Source organism: Coregonus clupeaformis, unplaced genomic scaffold (assembly GCF_020615455.1).
Source record: "Coregonus clupeaformis isolate EN_2021a unplaced genomic scaffold, ASM2061545v1 scaf0178, whole genome shotgun sequence".
In the NCBI taxonomy this organism is placed as follows: Eukaryota; Metazoa; Chordata; class Actinopteri; order Salmoniformes; family Salmonidae; genus Coregonus; species Coregonus clupeaformis.
In genome coordinates, this window is record NW_025533633.1 from 312,812 (window position 1) to 332,727 (window position 19,916).

At 44.6% G+C, this 19,916-nt stretch overlaps 1 protein-coding gene across 1 annotated transcript in view; it reads left to right on the plus strand.

Annotated features, from left to right (window-relative positions):
* LOC121556161 (kappa-type opioid receptor) overlaps positions 1-19,916 on the plus strand; it is a 77,284-nt gene that overhangs the window by 34,954 nt on the left and 22,414 nt on the right. Inside the window, exons 2-4 of the mRNA XM_045213958.1 lie at positions 13,150-13,276; positions 13,475-13,700; positions 15,452-15,457. Of these exons, the coding sequence (XP_045069893.1) occupies positions 13,150-13,276; positions 13,475-13,700; positions 15,452-15,457 (359 nt within the window). The remainder of the gene's footprint in view (positions 1-13,149; positions 13,277-13,474; positions 13,701-15,451; positions 15,458-19,916) is intronic.

Below are 19,916 nucleotides of genomic sequence, written 5' to 3' on the forward strand. Positions count from 1 at the left end.
TGGTGGATTAATAGAATGGTAGAGATGTAGATTGGTAGAATTGTAGGTTAGTAAATTTGTAGAATGGTATGTTAGTAAATTAGTGGAATAGTAGATTGTAGAATGGTAGATTAGTAGAATGGTAGATTAGTAGAATGGTAGGTTAGTAGAATGGTAGATTGGTAGAATGGTAGATTAGTTGAATGGTAGATTAGTTGAATGGTAGATTGGTAGATTGGTACAATGGTAGATTAATAGATTGATAGATTGGTAGTTTGGTAGAATTGTAGATTGATAGAATGGTAGATTGGTAGATTAGTGGTGTTGTAAATTATTATATTGGTAGATTGTTTGAATGTTAGATTGGTGGAAGGGTAGAATGGTAGATTGGTAGAATGGTGGAGTGGTAGAATGTTAGATTGGTACAATGGTAGATTAATATGTTAGTAGATTCGTAGATTGATAGATTGGTAGTTTGGTAGATTGATAGAATGGTAGATTAGTAGAATGGTAGATTGTTAGATTGGTGAATTAGTAGAATGGTAGATTTTGTACAGAGATAGATTTGTAGTTTGGTAAAATGGTAGATTGGTAGAATGGTAGATTGGTAGATTATTAGAATGGTAGAATAGTAGATTGGTAGAATGGTAGATTGTTAGAATGGTAGATTAGTATAATGGTAGATTAGTTGAATGGTAGATTGGTAGATTGTTGGAATGGTATATTGGTAGGTTGGTGGAATGGTAAATAAGTAGCATGGTAGATTAGTAGAATGGTATATTGCTAGGATGGTAGAATGGTAGATTAAGGTATGGTAGATTGGTAGATTTGTGGAATTGTGGAATTATAGATTGGTAGAATGGTAGATTGGTAGAATGGTAGATTGGTAGATTTGTGGAATGGTGGAATGATAGATTTGTAGAATGGTAGATTGGTAGAATGGTGGATTAATAGTATGGTAGACTAGTAGAATGGTAGATTAGTAGAATGGTAGATTGGTTGATTGGTATACTGGTTGAATGTTAGAATGGTATATTGGTAGAATGGTAGAATAGTAGATTGGTAGAATGGTATAATGGTAGATTAGTAGTATGGTAGATTATTATATTGGTAGATTATTTGAATGATTGATTGGTAGATTTTTTGAATGGTAGATTAGTAGAATGGTAGATTGGTAGTTTGGTAGATTGGTAGATTGATAGAATAGTAGATTGGTAGAATGGTAGAATGGTAGATTAGTAGTATGGTAGATTATTATATTGGTAGATTGTTTGAATGATTGATTGGTAGATTTTTTGAATGGTAGATTAGTAGAATGGTAGATTGGTAGTTTGGTAGATTGGTAGATTGATAGAATGGTAGATTAGTAGAATGGTAGATTGTTAGAATGGTGTATTAGTAGAATGGTAGATTTTGTGCAGAGATACATTTGTAGTTTGGTAAAATGGTAGATTGCTGGAATGGTAGATCAATATGTAATCACTACCAAAGGTGTTTCAACAATGTACTGAGTAAAGGGTCTGAATACTTATGTAAATGTAATATTTTCTGGCTTTCTTTCATATAAAACCAGTTTTTGCTTTGTCATTATGGGGTATTGTGTGTAGATTCATAAGGGGAAAAAATTATTTAATCAATTTTAGAATAAGGCTGTAACGTAACAAAATGTGTGTATGTGTTCTGTGTGAGCATATGTCAATTGTGCTGGAGTGGATGGCTGCCGCTTTATGGGCTCCTAACCAATTGTGCTATTTTGTATGTTTTTTCGCATTGTTTGTAACTTATTTTGTACATAATGTTTCTGTCATCGTCTCTTATGACCGACAAGAGCTTCTGGATATCAGAACAGCAATTACTCACCTCGAGCTGGACAAAGATTTTTTCTTTAACGAGTTGGACATGAAGGATTTACTGCTGCTACCGGACCAGGCCCAAATCCCTGAAGAAAAGACGGAGATACAGATTTAAATAAATAAAGATATACAGTACCAGTCAAAACTTTGGACACATCTACTCATTCAAGGGTTTTTCTTTATTTTTTACTATTTTCTACATTGTAGAATAATAGTGAAGACATCAAAACTATGAAATAACACTAATGGAATGATGTCGTAACCAAAAAAGTGTTGAACAAATCAAAACATATTTTATATTTGAGATTCTTCAAATAGCCACCCTTTGCCTTGATGACAGCTTTGCACACTCTTGGCATTCTCTCAACCAGCTTCACCTGGAATGCTTTTCCAACAGTCTTAAATATCAAATTTGGACTCCAGACCAAAGGACACATTTCCATCGGTCTAATGTCCATTGCTCGTTTTTCTTGGCCCAAGCAGGTCTCTTCTTCTTATTGGTATCCTTTAGTAGTGGTATCTTTTCAGCAATTCGAACATGAAGGCCTGATTCACGTAGTCTCCTCTGAATAGTTGATGTTGAGATGTGTCTGTTACTTGAACTCTGTGAAGCATTTATTTGGGCTGCAATTTCTGAGGGTGGTAACTCTAATGCACATATCCTCTGCAGCAGAGTTAACTCTGATCTTCCTTTCTTGTGGCGGTCCTCATGAGAGCCAGTTTCATCATAGCGCTTGATGGTTTTTGCGACTGCACTTGAAGAAACTTTCAAAGTTCTTGAAATGTTCTGAATTGACTGACCTTCAAGTAATGATGGACTGTCATTTCTCTTTGCTTATTTGAGCTTTTCATTCCATAATATGGACTTGGTCTTTTACCAAATAGGGCTATCTTCTGTATACCCCACTACCTTGTCACAACACACCTAATTGGCTGAAACACATTAAGAAGGAAAGAAATTCCACAAATTAACTTTTAAGAAGGCAAACCTGTTAATTGAAATGCATTCCAGGTGACTACCTCATGAAGCTGGTTGAGAGAATGACAAGCGTGTGCAGAGCTATCTTCAAGGCAAAGGGTGGCTATTTGAAGAATCTCAAATATATAATATATTTTGATTTGTTTAACACTTTTTTTTGGTTACTACATGATTCCATATGTGTTATTTCATAGTTTTGATGTCTTCACTATTATTCTGCAATGTAGAAAATAGTAAAAATAAAGAAAAACCCTTGAATTAGTACGTGTGTCCAAACAGATACAGGGCCCGCATTTCTATTTATTAAGAATCCCCATTAGTTCCTGCCAAGGCAGCAGCTACTCTTCCTGGGGATTATTATGGATCCCCATTAGTTCCTGCCAAGGCAGCAGCTACTCTTCCTGGGGATTATTATGGATCCCCATTAGTTCCTGCCAAGGCAGCAGCTACTCTTCCTGGGGTTTATTATGGATCCCCATTAGTTCCTGCCAAGGCAGCAGCTACTCTTCCTGGGGTTTATTATGGATCCCCATTAGTTCCTGCCAAGGCAGCAGCAACTCTGCATGGGGTTTATTATGGATAGTGCACAGTGAGCTGCACACAGTGGACTTCCTACTAGGGCACACCGCCTCAGTGTAGCTTTGGTGCATGATTACTGCATACAATATTTTTACATTTACATTTTAGTCATTTAGCAGACGCTCTTATCCAGAGCGACTTACAGGAGCAATTAGGGTTAAGTGCCTTGCTTAAGGGCACATCGACAGATTTTTCACCTAGTCGGCTCGGGGATTAGAACCAGCGACCTTTCGGTAACTGGCACAACGCTCTTACCCACTAAGCTACCTGCCGCCCTACAATAGCTGTAGGATCAACAGAGGTATTCAGGGCAGTAAATTAAGTAACTTACATTGTGTCTGACAACGCCCCTGGGATAATGTACATTTGATGGAGCATTATGACAACTCAGTGTCACAATTGTAGGGATTAAATGAGCTGGTCTTGGGTCATTGATAAGTCATTGTCTCAACACAGCCTTGTAATGCATGGACAGAGTCCAGGAGCCAAGATTATTTCGATGGACCAGAAGGTGTCAAAGTTATCTATAAAAGTGATTCCAACAGAGTAATCTTTTAGCTAGGTGTGTAATTCCAGTAGCCTGCTGAATCTTTCACACCTGAGGCCAACGATAGTACCGGAACTGAAATGATTGGCCACTTTTTGGAATCTTTCAGTGCTAGAATCAGTTCTTTAAAATCTAAAAGTTCTGAGCTAGCCCTCCTGATGTCGTTTGACCCCACATGGACTACAACAGCGTCAGCTCCCGGTACCTGTCGCAGAATGGTCGGAATCAGCCTTGTAATGTCCTGTACCCGTACTTCCTGTTTGAGTTTCTGCCTATAGGAAGGGAGGAGCAAAATGGAATCATGGTCAGATTTGCCGAAAGGAGGGCGGGGGAGGGCCTTATAACCATCCCGGAAGTTCGAATAGCAATGGTAACTCAAAGGTAACTCCAAACACATTTTTGGTTAAACAAAGGTTCAAAATGGCGTCGCCCTGTTCATGGCTCCGAAGCAACTTTGAGTTTTTTGTTTGTTATTTCTCACATTATAGCTCAGAATGTCCTTTTGCATTATTTCATACAGCCGGAAAGAACTTCTGGATATTAGAGCGGCGGTAACTCACCAGCATTTCGACCAGAAATACGACTTTCCTGAATTGGACCCTTTGTTCGTACCCCTCAAGGCAATTCCACTTATCCCAGGGACTGCTCTAAGACGCCACTGGTGGAGAACAGGAATTTGGAGTAGACTTAGTCCGACTCAGGAAGCGTGCATACCACCCACCGCTTCCGAGTATATTACTCGCTAATGTTCAGTCCCTGGACAATAAAGTAGACGAGCTCAGATCGAGGATCTCCTTCCAGAGAGATATATCCCAGACTGGGAATATGGTTGAATACAAACCGTGTATCTATGCCCTCCGTAAGGCAATCAAACAGGCAAAACGTCAGTACAGAGACAAAGCGGAGTTGTAATTTGTCACGAGAATTTTGTTATCTCAATGGTTGAAGTCAAACACTTCTAAAATCTTTGAATAATTCCCAGAGGTGTAAATCTCTAGTTTAAATTAATTAGACAAAGACCCCTTAATTGCTGGTCAGTGGGTTTATTCATTGAGAGCGCTCTGCCCTCTCAAGTTCAGAGTCCATCTTTTATACACACACATCAGAGGAAAAGTCCCACCCCACTTTAGGCGGCCTGTGTTTTTCCCCTGTACACATATAAATAATTCTCATATCCTGCAACATGTTTCATACTCTCTTCCAAGCCCAACGGTTTCCTCCCCTCCCTAAATTGGGAGGCCTATTTCCTTATCTTGGTTTCACAGTTGTCACAAGTTGTCTAGCCTAACAGACCTTCTTCTCCTTCGTTGTCTGGCCTAACTCCTACTCACATTGCTAAATAGTAACACAATGTCATAATCTTTACTGGTCCTACACACATTATTAGATTATAGTCTCATGATTCTAACACATTTCACAAAGTGGAGTGTAATAATTAGTCATTCCCAAATTCTTCTATCATAATTCAATGGCTCAGACACAAGACGTATGTGGCAGAGACTCCAGAGAATCACGGATTAGAAAACCAGCCACGTCGCGGACATAGATGTCTTGCTCCCAGACAAGTTAAACAACTTCTTCGCCCACTTCAAGTGAAACACAGTGCCACCGACGCGGGCCACCTCTGCTTCCGAGGACTGTGGGCTCTCGTTCTCCATGGCCGACGTGAGTAAGACATTTAAGCGTGTTAACCCTCGCAAGGCTGCCGGCCCAGACGGCATCCCTAGCCGCATCCTCAGAGCATGCGCAGACCAGCTGGCTGGAGTGTTTACGGACATATTAAATCTATCCTATCCCAGTCTGCTGTCCCCACATGCTTCAAGATGGCCACATTGTTCCTGTACCCAAGAAAGCAAAGGTAACTGAACTAAATGACTATCGCCCCATAGCACTCACCTCTGTCATCATGAAGTGCTTTGAGAGGTTAGTTAAGGATCATATCACCTCCACATTACCCGACACCCTAGACACACTACAATTTGCTTACCGCCCCAATAGATCCACGGATGACACAACCGCCATCGCACTGCACACTGCCCTATCCCATCTGGACTAGAGGAATACCTACAGTGGGGAGAACAAGTATTTGATACTCTGCCGATTTTGCAGGTTTTCCTACTTACAAAGCATGTAGAGGTCTGTAATTTTTATAATATGTACACTTCAACTGTGAGAGACGGAATCTAAAACAAAGATCCAGAAAATCACATTGTATGATTTCTAAGTAATTAATTTGCATTTTATTGCATGACATAAGTATTTGATACATCAGAAAAGCAGAACTTAATATTTGGTACAGAAACCTTTGTTTGCAATTACAGAGATCATACGTTTCCTGTAGGTCTTGACCAGGTTTGCAGACACTGCAGCAGGGATTTTGGCCCACTCCTCCATACAGACCTTCTCCAGATCCTTCAGGTTTCGGGGCTGTCGCTGGGCAATACGGACTTTCAGCTCCCTCCAAAGATTTTCTATTGGGTTCAGGTCTGGAGACTGGCTAGGCCACTCCAGGACCTTGAGATGCTTCTTACGGAGCCACTCCTTAGTTGCCCTGGCTGTGTGTTTCGGGTCGTTGTCATGCTGGAAGACCCAGCCACGACCCATCTTCAATGCTCTTACTGAGGGAAGGAGGTTGTTGGCCAATATCTTAAGATACATGGCCCCATCCATCCTCCCCTCAATACGGTGCAGTCATCCTGTCCCCTTTGCAGAAAAGCATCCCCAAAGAATGATGTTTCCACCTTCATGCTTCACGGTTGGGATGGTGTTCTTGGGGTTGTACTCATCATTCTTCTTCCTCCAAACACGGCGAGTGGAGTTTAGACCAAAAAGCTCTATTTTTGTCTCATCAGACCACATGACCTTCTTCAATTCCTCCACTGGATCATCCAGATGGTCATTGGCAAACATCAGACGGGCCTGGACGTGCGCTGGCTTGAGCAGGGGGACCTTGCATGCGCTGCAGGATTTTAATCCATGACGGCGTAGTGTGTTACTAATGGTTTTCTTTGAGACTGTGGTCCCAGCTCTCTTCAGGTCATTGACCAGGTCCTGCCAAGTAGTTCTGGGCTGATCCCTCACCTTCCTCATGATCATTGATACCCCACGAGGTGAGATCTTGCATGGAGCCCCAGACCAAGGGGTGATTGACCGTCATCTTGAACTTCTTCCATTTTCTAATAATTGCGCCAACAGTTGTTGCCTTCTCACCAAGCTGCTTGCCTATTGTCCTGTAGCCCATCCCAGTCTTGTGCAGGTCTACAATTTTATCTCTGATGTCCTTACACAGCTCTCTGGTCTTGGCCATTGTGGAGAGGTTGGAGTCTGTTTGATTGAGTGTGTGGAAAGGTGTCTTTTATACAGGTAACGAGTTCAAACAGGTGCAGTTAATACAGGTAATGAGTGGAGAACAGGAGGGCTTCTTAAAGAAAAACTAACAGGTCTGTGAGAGCCGGAATTTTTAATGGTTGGTAGGTGATCAAATACTTATGTCATGCAATAAAATGCAAATTAATTACTTAAAAATCATACAATGTGATTTTCTGGATCTTTGTTTTAGATTCCGTCTCTCACAGTTGAAGTGTACATATGATAAAAATTACAGACCTCTACATGCTTTGTAAGTAGGAAAACCTGCAAAATCGGCAGTGTATCAAATACTTGTTCTCCCCACTGTATGTAAGAATGCTGTTCATTGACTGCAGCTCAACCTTGAATACCATAGTACCCTCCAAGCTCATCATTCAGCTTGGGGCCCTGGGTCTGAACCCCGCCCTGTGCAACTGGGTCCTTGACTTCCTGACGGGCCGCCCCCAGGTGGTGAAGGTAGGCAACAACACCTCCACTACGATCCCCCCACAAGGGTGCATACTCAGCCCCCTTCTGTACTCCCTGTTCATCCGTGACTGCATGGCCACTTACGTCTCCAACTCAATCATCAAGTTTGCAGACGACACAACAGTGGTAGGCCTGATTACCAACAACGACGAGACAGCATACAGGAAGGAGGTGAGTGCCCTGGCAGAGGGGTGCCAGGAAAATAACCTCTCCCTCAACATCAACAAAATGAAGGAGCTGATCATGGACTTCAGGAGACAGCAGAGGGAGCACGCCCCAATCCACATCGACAGGACCGCAGTAGAGAAGGTACCTCCGCACACGTCACTGACAATCTGAAATGGTCCATCTACACAGACAGTGTGGTGAAGAAGGCACAACAGCGCCTCTTCAACCTCAGCAGGCTGAATAAATTTGGCTTGGCCCATAAGACCCTCACAAACTTTTACAGATTCACCATTGAGAGCATTCTGTCGGGCTGCATCACCACCTGGTACGGCAACTGCACCGTCCACAACCACAGGGCTCTCCAGAGGGTAGTGCGGTCTGCCCCACAAGACGGCTACCACCTGGTTACTCTACCATGCACCTTAGAGACTGCTGCCCTATGTACATAGACATGGAAGACTAGTCTGTTTAATGTTTACATACTGTTGTATCCACGTCATATGTATATACTGTATTCTAGTCAAAGACTATCCTATTTAACTATTGCTGTACATATACTATTCTTCAGATATACTATATATTCTATCCATATACTGTCCATATTGTCTATACATCCCAATATATATATATATATATATATATATATATATATATATACAGTTGAAGTCGGAAGTTTACATACACTTAGGTTGGAGTCATTAAAACTAGTTTTTCAACCACTCAACACATTTCTTGTTAACAAACTATAGTGCTGAGCACTTGTTGGCTGATTTTCTTTCACTCTGCAGTCCGACTCATCCCAAACCATCTCAATTGGGTTGAGGTTGGGGGATTGTGGAGGCCAGGTCATCTGATGCAGCACTCCATCTCTCTCCTTCTTTGTAAAATAGCCCTTACACAGCCTGGAGGTGTGTTGGGTCATTGTCCTGTTGAAAAACAAATGATTGTCCCATTAAGCCCAAACCAGATGGGAGGGCGTATCACTGTAGAATGTTGTGGTAGCCGTGATGGATAAGTAGGCCTTGAATTCTAAATAAATCACAGACAGTGTCACCAGCAAAAAAAAACACACCATAACACCTCCTCCTCCATGCTTTACGGTGGGAACTACACATGTGGAGATCATACGTTCACCCACACCACGTCTCACAAAGACACAGCGGTTGGAACCAAAAATCTCCAATTTGGACTCCAGACCAAAGTACACATTTCCACCGGTCTAATGTCCATTGCTCACGTTTCTTGGCCCAAGCAGGTCTCTTCTTATTATTGGTGTCCTTTAGTAGTGGTTTCTTTGCAGCAATTCGACCATGAAGGCCTGATTCACACAGTCTCCTCTGAACAGTTGATGTTGAGATGTGTCTGTTACTTGAACTCTGTGAAGCATTTATTTGGGCTGCAATTTCTGAGGCTGGTAACTCTAATGAACTTATCCTCTGCAGCAGAGATAAGACTGGGTCTTCCATTCCTGTGGCGGTCCTCATGAGAGCCAGTTTTATCATAGCACTTGATGGTTTTTGCGACTGCACTTGAAGAAACGTTAAAAGTTCTTGACATTTTCCGTGTTGACTGACCTTCATGTCTTAAAGTAATGATGGACTGTCGTTTCTCTTTGCTTATTTGAGCTGTTCTTGCCATAATATGGACTTGGTCTTTTACCAAATAGGGCTATCTTCTGTATATCCCCCCCCCCCCCCCAGTCCTATTATCTCTGTCTGATCAGGTACACCACTAATAAAGTCCTATTATCTCTGTCTGATCCTATTATTGTGACGAACAGCGCCGGAGAAGATGGCTGCCGTTTTACAGCCCTCTAACCAATTGTACTATTATGTGTGTTTTTCCGCGTTATTTGTAATTTATTTTGTACATAATGTTTCTGCCATCGTCTCTTATAACCAAAAAGAGCTTCTGGATATCAGGACAGCGATTACTCACCTCGTATTGGACGAATATTTTTTCTTCAACGAGGCGGCCGTGAAGGATATCATACAGACACCCGACAAGGCCCAAATCCCCGTCATTCGCATGAGGAAGAGACGGAGATATCGTGGACGTAGGTCGGGGTGCCTTGTAAGGATCCGACTGCGAGCGAGTAAACTGCCGCTCCCATCAATCCTATTAGCCAATCTTCAATCATTGGAGAACAAATTGGATGACCTAAGATTACGGTTATCCTATCAACGGGACATTAAAAACTGTAATATATTATGTTTCACTGAGTCGTGGCTGAATGACGACATGGATAACATACAGCTAGCGGGCTATACGCTACATCGACAGGACAGAACTGCAGACTCCGGTAAGACAAGGGGTGGTGGTCTGTGTATATTTGTAAACAACAGCTGGTGCACAAAATCAAATACTAAGGAAGTCTCGAGGTTTTGCTCGCCTGAGGTAGAGTATCTTATGATAAGCTGTAGACCACACTATTTACCAAGAGAGTTTTCATCTATATTTTTCATAGCTGTCTATTTACCACCACAAATCAATGCTGGCATTAAGATTGCACTGAATGAGTTGTATAAGGCCATAAATCAACAGGAAAACGCTCATCCAGATGCAGCGCTCCTAGTGGCCGGGGACTTTAATGCAGGGAAACTTAAATCCGTTCTACCTAATTTCTGCCAGCATATTAAATGTGCAACCAGAGGAAAAAAAACTCTGGACCACCTTTACTCCACACACAGAGACGCATACAAAGCTCTCCCTCGCCCTCCATTTGGCAAATCTGACCATAACTCTATCCTCCTGATTCCTGCTTATAAGCAAAACTAAAGCAGGAAGCACCAGTGACTCGGTTAATAAAAAAGTGGTCAGATGACGCAGATGCTAAGCTACAGGACTGTTTTGCTAGCACAGACTGGAACATGTTCCGGGATTCTTCAGACAGCATTGAGGAGTACACCACATCAGTCACTGGCTTCATCAATAAATGCATCGATGATGTCGTCCCCCACAGTGACCGTGACGTACATACCCCCAACCAGAAGCCATGGATTACAGGAAACATCCGCACTGAGCTAAAGGGTAGAGCTGCCGCTTTCAAGGAGCGGGACTCTAACCCGGATGCTTATAAGAAATCCCGCTATGCCCTCCGACGAACCATCAAACAGGCAAAGAGTCAATACAGGACTAAGATTGAATCGTACTACACTGGCTCTGACGCTCGTCGGATGTGGCAGGGCTTGAAAACTATTACAGACTACAAAGGGAAGCACAGCCGCGAGCTGCCCAGTGACACAAGCCTACCAGACGAGCTAAACCACTTCTATGCTCGCTTCGAGGCAAGCAACACTGAAGCATGCATGAGAGCACCAGCTGTTCCGGATGACTATGTGATCACGCTCTCCGTAGCTCGATGTGAGTAAGACTTTTAAGCAGGTCAACATTCACAAGGCCGCAGGGCCAGACGGATTACCAGGACGTGTACTCCGAGCATGTGCTGACCAACTGGCAAGTGTCTTCACTGACATTTTCAACATGTCCCTGACTGAGTCTGTAATACCAACATGTTTCAAGCAGACCACCATAGTCCCCGTGCCCAAGGACTCTAAGATAACCTGCCTAAATGACTACCGACCCGTAGCACTGACGTCTGTAGCCATGAAGTGCTTTGAAAAGCTGGTCACGGCTCACATCAGCAGCATTATCCCAGAAACCCTAGACCCACTCCAATTTGCATACCGCCCCAACAGATCCACAGATGATGCAATCTCTATTGCACTCCACACTGCCCTTTCCCACCTGGACAAGAGGAACACCTACGTGAGAATGCTATTCATTGACTACAGCTCAGCATTCAACACCATAGTGCCCTCTAAGCTCATCACTAAGCTAAGGATCCTGGGACTAAACACCTCCCTCTGCAACTGGATCCTGGACTTCCTGACGGGCCGCCCCCAGGTGGTAAGGATAGGTAACAACACATCTGCCACACTGATCCTCAACACAGGGGCCCCTCAGGGGTGCGTGCTCAGTCCCCTCCTGTACTCCCTGTTCACCCATGACTGCATGGCCAGGCACGACTCCAACACCATCATTAAGTTTGCCGACGACACAACAGTGGTAGGCCTGATCACCGACAACGATGAGACAGCCTATAGGGAGGAGGTCAGAGACCTGGCCGTGTGGTGCCAGGACAACAACCTCTCCCTCAACGTGACCAAGACAAAGGAGATGATTGTGGACTACAGGAAAAAAAAGAGGACTGAGCACGCCCCCATTCTCATCGACGGGGCTTTCGTGGAACAGGTTGAGAGCTTCAAGTTCCTTGGTGTGCACATCACCAACAAACTATCATGGTCCAAACACACCAAGACAGTCGTGAAGAGGGCACGACAAAGCCTATTCCCCCTCAGGAGACTGAAAAGATTTGGCATGGGTCCTCAGATCCTCAAAAAATTCTACAGCTGCACCATCGAGAGCATCCTGACTGGTTGCATCACCGCCTGGTATGGCAACTGCTTGGCCTCCGACCGCAAGGCACTACAGAGGGTAGTGCGTGACGGCCCAGTACATCACTGGGGCCAAGCTTCCTGCCATCCAGCACCTCTATACCAGGCGGTGTCAGAGGAAGGCCCTCAAAATTGTCAAAGACTCCAGCCACCCTAGTCATAGACTGTTCTCTCTGCTACCGCACGGCAAGCGGTACCCGGAGTGCCAAGTCTAGGTCCAAAAGACTTCTCAACAGCTTCTACCCCCAAGCCATAAGACTCTGAACAGCTAATCATGGCTACCCGGACTATTTGCACTGCCCCCCCACCCCATATTTTTACGCTGCTGCTACTCTGTTAACTATTTATGCATAGTCACTTTAACTCTACCCACATGTACATATTACCTCAACTACCTCAACTAGCCGGTGCCCCCCGCACATTGACTCCTGCACCGGTACCCCCTGTATATATAGCCTCCCCTACTGTTATTTTATTTTACTTCTGCTCTTTTTTCTCAACACTTTTTTGTTGTTGTTTTATTTTACTTTTTTGTTAAAAAGAAATGTACTGTTGGTTAAGGGCTGTAAGTAAGCATTTCACTGTAATGTCTGCACCTGTTGTATTCGGCGCATGTGGCCAATACATTTAGATTTGATTTGATTTGATTTGATTATCTCTGTCTGATCAGGTACACCACTAATATAGTCCTATTATCTCTGTCTGATCAGGTACACCACTAATAAAGTCCTATTATCTCTGTCTGATCAGGTACACTAAGATGAATACGGCCACCAACATCTACATCTTTAATCTGGCTGTAGCCGATGCCCTCGTGACCACCACCATGCCTTTCCAGAGTACTGACTACCTGATCAACTCCTGGCCCTTTGGAGAGGTAACCCTAACCCCTAACTTCTAAATCTTCCAGAGTCCTGACTACCTGCTCAACTCCTGGCCTTTTGGAGAGGTGGCAGAATACTGTACCTCAATAGCATAATGTCTGGTAGATAACCTACTCTGCCTGTCCTGTGGTGAGCTGATTTTAAATGGCATAAAGCACATTTCTATGGAAAATAATGATCCTCTCCTCCAGGTGGTGTGTAAGGTGTTTATCAGTATAGACTACTACAACATGTTCACCAGCATCTTCACTCTGACCATGATGTCAGTGGATCGATATGTAGCTGTGTGTCACCCGGTCAAGGCTCTGGACTTTAGAACTCCTGTGAAAGCGAAGATCATCAACATTCTCATCTGGGTTTCATCCTCCGCTGCCGGTATCCCTGCTCTGGTGCTGGGCAGCACACAGAACAACAACGGTACACACATGCACACACACACACACACACACACACACACACACACACACACACACACACACACACACACACACACACATACACACACACACACGCACGCACGCACACACAGTCATGTTGATTACCTATTGAATCCTGTCAGTGCGTATGGTTTAGGATTTAGGGGTCGATGTGGGATTATGTCTGTCGAGGAGTAGAGGCTTAGTATGAGAAGGAGATGTCCATTATTGGTTATTTGTGTTTTAAGGTGACAAATACATATAATGGATCTGTTCCACTCAGCCACTGAAAGATGCTGATTGGTCAATAAGCTGTATAAAGCTTTCTGATTGGTCAATAAGCTGTATAAAGCTTCCTGATTGGTCAATCTGCTGTCTGGAACACAGGCAGGACAGACAGAACCTGATCAATAATAATAATACAAGGCACTTAGATAGCGCTTTTCAACTGTTAGACTTGCTGTAGAATAGCTGGTCTGAAGGTCCTGTCACTGAAGCTTGAGGTCAGACACTGGGAATAGGGAGGAGGTCATATGAGTCAGGTTGAGGTCAGACACTGGGAACAGGGAGGAGGTCATATGAGTCAGGTTGAGGTCAGACACTGGGAACAGGGAGGAGGTCATATGAGTCAGGTTGAGGTCAGACACTGGGAATAGGGAGGAGGTCATATGAGTCAGGTTGAGGTCAGACACTGGGAATAGGGAGGAGGTCATATGAGTCAGGTTGAGGTCAGACACTGGGAATAGGGAGGAGGTCATATGAGTCAGGTTGAGGTCAGACACTGGGAATAGGGAGGAGGTCATATGAGTCAGGTTGAGGTCAGACACTGGGAATAGGGAGGAGGTCATATGAGTCAGGTTGAGGTCAGACACTGGGAATAGGGAGGAGGTCATATGAGTCAGGTTGAGGTCAGACACTGGGAATAGGGAGGAGGTCATATGAGTTAGGTTGAGGTCAGACACTGGGAATAGGGAGGAGGTCATATGAGTTAGGTTGAGGTCAGACACTGGGAACAGGGAGGAGGTCATATGAGTTAGGTTGAGGTCAGACACTGGGAACAGGGAGGAGGTTGAGGTCAACAGAGCAGATGAGGTCTTGTATATGTCCCTTGATGTGACTGGGAACATTGACATGTTGGGTAATATTGAAACAGTCCAGAACTGCAATGAAATCAGAGGAAAGTTTTGAGTTTGATGAGTCCATGTGAATATTCACATCGCCAAGCAACAGACAGCATTACATTTGACATTTTAGTAATTTAGCAGACGCTCTTATCCAGAGCGACTTACAGGAGCAATTAGGGTTCAGTGCCTTGCTCAAGGGCACATCGGCCGATTTTTCACCTAGTCGGCTCGGGGATTAGAACCAGCGACCTTTCGTGTACTGGCACAACGCTCTTAACCACTCTACCCACAGCAGGGGGAGAGTGGACAGCTATGGTGAGTAGCTCAGACAGGAACGATTCATTAGCTTTAGGAGGACGGTACACAAGGATAGGGGTCATGGAGCAGGATGATTTATAGGCAATGTATTGAAATGAGGAGACCGTAGAGAGAGACAGTTCAGTTATTTAGATTGTAGAGTTGTACAGTACAGCGAGGTGGAGCGGGGTGACACAGGTAGACATGACCAGCAGGAGTAGCTTGGTTAAGAGAAAATAAATCACCAGGTTGTTGCCAGGTTTCAGTTAGGAGGAGGAAGACTAGCTTGCTCGAGTGTTGAGGAGAGCAAAGTTAGTACTGTGAGACTGAGAGGTGAGTTTATTTATTTTTGTACAAAAAAAAGTCACCTTTATTTAACCAAGTAAGCCAGTTGCGAACAAGTTCTCATTTACAACTTGTTATATTTATATATTATATACAACTGCGACCTGGCCAAGATAAAGCAAAGCAGTGTGATAAAAACAACAACACAGAGTTACATATGGGGTAAACAAAACGTACAGTCAATAACACAATAGAAAATATATATACAGTGTGTGCAAATGTAGTAAGTTATGGAGGTAAGGCAATAAATAGGCCATAGTGCAAAATAATTACAATTAGTATTAACACTGGAATGATATGCAAATAGAGATACTGGGGTGCAAATGAGCAAAATAAATAACAATATGGGGATGAGGTAGTTGGGTGGGCTAATTTCAGATGGGCTGTGTACAGGTGCAGTGATCGGTAAGGTGCTCTGACAACTGATGCTTAAAGTTAGTGAGGGAGATAAGAGTCTCCAGCTTCAGAGATTTTTGCAGTTCGTTTCAGTCATTGGCAGCAGAGAACTGGAAGGAATGGCGGCCAAAGGAGGTGTTGGCTTTGGGGATGACCAGTGAGATATACCTGCTGGAGCGCATACTACGGGTGGGTGCTGCTATGGTGACCAATGAGCTAAGATAAGGCGGGGATTTGCCTAGTAGTGATTTATAGATGGCCTGGAGCCAGTGGGTTTGGCGACGAACATGTAGTGAGGACCAGCCAACAAGAGCGTACAGGTCACAGTGGTGGGTAGTATATGGGGCTTTGGTGACAAAACGGATGGCACTGTGATAGACTACATAGTTTTATGAGGGCATGTTTGGCAGCATGAGTGAAGGAGGCTTTGTTGCGAAATAGGAAGCCGATTCTAGATTTAACTTTGGATTGGAGATGCTTAATGTGAGTCTGGAAGGAGAGTTTACAGTCTAACCAGACACCTAGGTATTTGTAGTTGTCCACATATTCTAGGTCAGACCCGCCGAGAGTAGTGATTCTAGTCGGGTGGGCGGGTGCAAACAGCGTTCGATTGAAGAGCATGCATTTAGTTTTACTAGTGTTTAAGAGCAGTTGGAGGCTATGGAAGGAGTGTTGTATGGCATTGAAGCTCGTTTGGAGGTTTGTTAACACAGTGTCCAATGAAAGGCCAGATGTATACAAAATGGTGTCGTCTGCGTAGCGGTGGATCTGAGAATCACGGTGGTTGACAGAGTCGAAAGCCTTGGCCAGGTCGATGAAGACGGCTGCACAGTACTGTCTATTATCGATTGCGGTTATAATACCGTTTAGGACCTTGAGCGTGGCTGAGGTGCACCCATGACCAGCTCGTAAACCGGATTGCATAGTGGAGAAGGTACGGTGTGATTCGAAATGGTCGGTGATCTGTTTGTTAACTTGGCTTTCAAAAACGTTCGAAAGGCAGGGCAGGATGGATATAGGTCTGTAACAGTTTGGATCTAGAGTGTCACCCCCTTTGAAGAGGGGGATGACCGCGGCAGCTTTCCAATCTCTGGGGATCTCAGACGTTACGAAAGAGAGGTTGAACAGGCTAGTAATAGGGGTCGCGACAATTTTGGCGGCTAATTTTAGAAAGAAAGGGTCCAGATTGTCTAGGCCAGATGATTTGTAGGGGTCCAGATTTTGCAGCTCTCTCAGAACATCAGCTGTCTGAATTTGTGTGAAGGAGAAGCGGGGGGGGGCATGGGCAAGTTGCAGCAGAGGGTGCAGAGTTGGTGACCGGGGTAGTGGTAGCCAGGTGGAAAGCATGACCAGCCGTAGCAAAATGCTTGTTGAAATTCTCGCTTATTGTAGATTATTGTGGTGATAGTGTTTCATAGCCTCAGTGCAGTGGGCAGCTGGGAGGAAGTGCTCTTATTCTCCATGGACTTTACAGTGTCCCAAAACATTTTGGAGTTAGTGCTACAGGATGCACATTTCTGTTTGAAAAAGCTAGCCTTTGTTTTCCTAACTGCTTGTGTATATTGGTTCCTAACTTCCCTGAAAAGTTGCATATCGCGGGGGCTATTCGATGCTAATGCAGTACGCCACAGGATGTTTTTGTGCTGGTCAAGGGCAGTCAAGTCTGAGGAGAACCAGGGGCTATATCTGTTCTTAGTTCTGAATTTTATTTTAGATTGAGAGGAAAGCACTTTTAAAGAACAACCAGGCATCCTCTACCTACCGCTTTACAGTGAAATTGTATAATAAGAACTAACTGGAATAGCAATAGGCAAGGCATATTTACATGGGAGAGAGGCATAAAGCAATCACAGGTGTTATTAGAGAGAGCTAAGACAACAACTGGTAATGGCGATGAAAGTTTGGGCTGAGGCTAAACAGATAAACAGGACAGGGTACCGTGTAAAGGAACAGTCCAGCAGGCATCATCTGTGCAGCTGAGTGATCATAAGGTCCAGTGAACAGCAATATGTGAGTCCGAGAGCAGTTCGAATTGGTGCTACAGCACAGGCTAGCAGGAAGCATGGCTGTTGTTTGCGTGTGCTAGCGGGCCGGGGCTAGCAGATGGATCTTTGAGGTCGTCGCAACGGGAAGCCTGTTGAAACCACATATGATTACGTCGGCAGACCAGTCGTGATGGATAGGCTGGGCTCCGTGTCGACTCTAGGAGGTATCGTCTGGTTGACAGAGAGGTAGATAGCCGGGAGATGGGCCTGACTCGAGGCTAGCTCAAGGCTGATTAGCCAACAACAACATCCATTTGGTTGCAGCTAGCTAGTTGTGATGATCCGGTGTTAAAGGTCCAGTGATTCAGTGATTCCGGCAGCAAAACCGATATGTTCTGGGTCGATAACGCGCTGTGCAGACAGTGCAGACTGGCCGATAATAGTCCAGGCTAGAGCTGGCTGGTAGGTAGTGCAGGCCACGGACAATGGTGAAAAACCGCTAACGGTGGCTAATAGCAAGTAGCTAGTTAGCTGGCTAATCCCGTCCGGTAGACAGAGAGGTAGGTAGCCGGGATATGGGCCTGGCTTGAGGCTAGCTCAAAGCTAACTGGTGCTTGCTTCGGGGGCAGTGGTGATTAGCCAACAGCAACATCCATTCGGTTGCGGCTAGCTAGTTGCGATCCGGTGTTAATGTCCAGTGATTCAGTTATTCTGGCAGATAATCCGATGTTCTGGGTGTAAACCGCTAACGGTGGCTAATAGCAAGTAGCTAGTTAGCTGGCTAGCTAGTTTCAACTGGAGATTCTAGATAAAAGGTAAGTCAATAATAGAATCCGTTCCACATTGAGTGAGGCGGGTTGCAGGAAAGTATATTTAGTAGAAGGATGAAAAGTGTGATAGGGAAATATGTACGAAATATAAAAAAAATATACAAAAACACACTATTTACACGGACACACACAGAGTACACGACCGCACTGCTATGCCATCTTGGGGTTTATGGATAGTGGTAGGATGAAGAGGGGGCAGGCAGTATGAGGCGACGGATTGGGAGCAGGATACGAGTGAGACCAGAGAGAGTTAATGTTGCTACCAGTAGTATAGTTGACAGACCAGTTCCAACGTGAGCCACGATGCAGGTAGTGGTGTCTTATGTAGGATGCATGATGAGCCCCATGATGCAGGTAGCGGTGTCTTATGTAGGATGCATGATGAGCCCCATGATGCAGGTAGCGGTGTCTTATGTAGGATGCATGATGAGCCCCATGATGCAGGTAGCGGTGTCTTATGTAGGATGCATGATGAGCCCCACGATGCAGGTAGTGGTGTCTTATGTAGGATGCATGATGAGCCCCATGATGCAGGTAGTGGTGTCTATGTAGGATGGATGATGAGCCCCACAATGCAGGTAGCGGTGTCTATGTAGGATGCATGATGAGCCCCACGATGCAGGTAGTGGTGTCTATGTAGGATACATGATGAGCCCCACGATGCAGGTAGCGGTGTCTATGTAGGATACATGATGTGCCCCATGATGCAGGTAGCGGTGTCTATGTAGGATGCATGATGAGCCCCACGATGCAGGTAGCGGTGTCTATGTAGGATGCATGATGAGCCCCACGATGCAGGTAGCGGTGTCTATGTAGGATGCATGATGAGCCCCACGATGCAGGTAGCGGTGTCTATGTAGGATGCATGATGAGCCGGCAGGAATAAGGACATCAGAGGAGAGCCCAGAGTTATTATTCAGGAGATTAAGATCAAGGGAGTTTTTAGTCTGGAAAAAACAGGGAGAGATAAATCATAGTAATTCAGGACAGAGCACAAACATGACGAACAGAGAGGAGCCAGTGGGCAGGTACATGACGAACAGAGAGGAGACAGTGGGCAGGTACATGACGAACAGAGAGGAGCCAGTGGGCAGGTACATAACAGGAGGAGCAGAGAGGAGCCAGTGGGCAGGTACATAACAGGAGGAACAGAGAGGAGCCAGTGGGCAGGTACATAACACGAGGAGCAGAGAGGAGCCAGTGGGCAGGTACATAACCAGTGGGCAGGTACATAACCAGT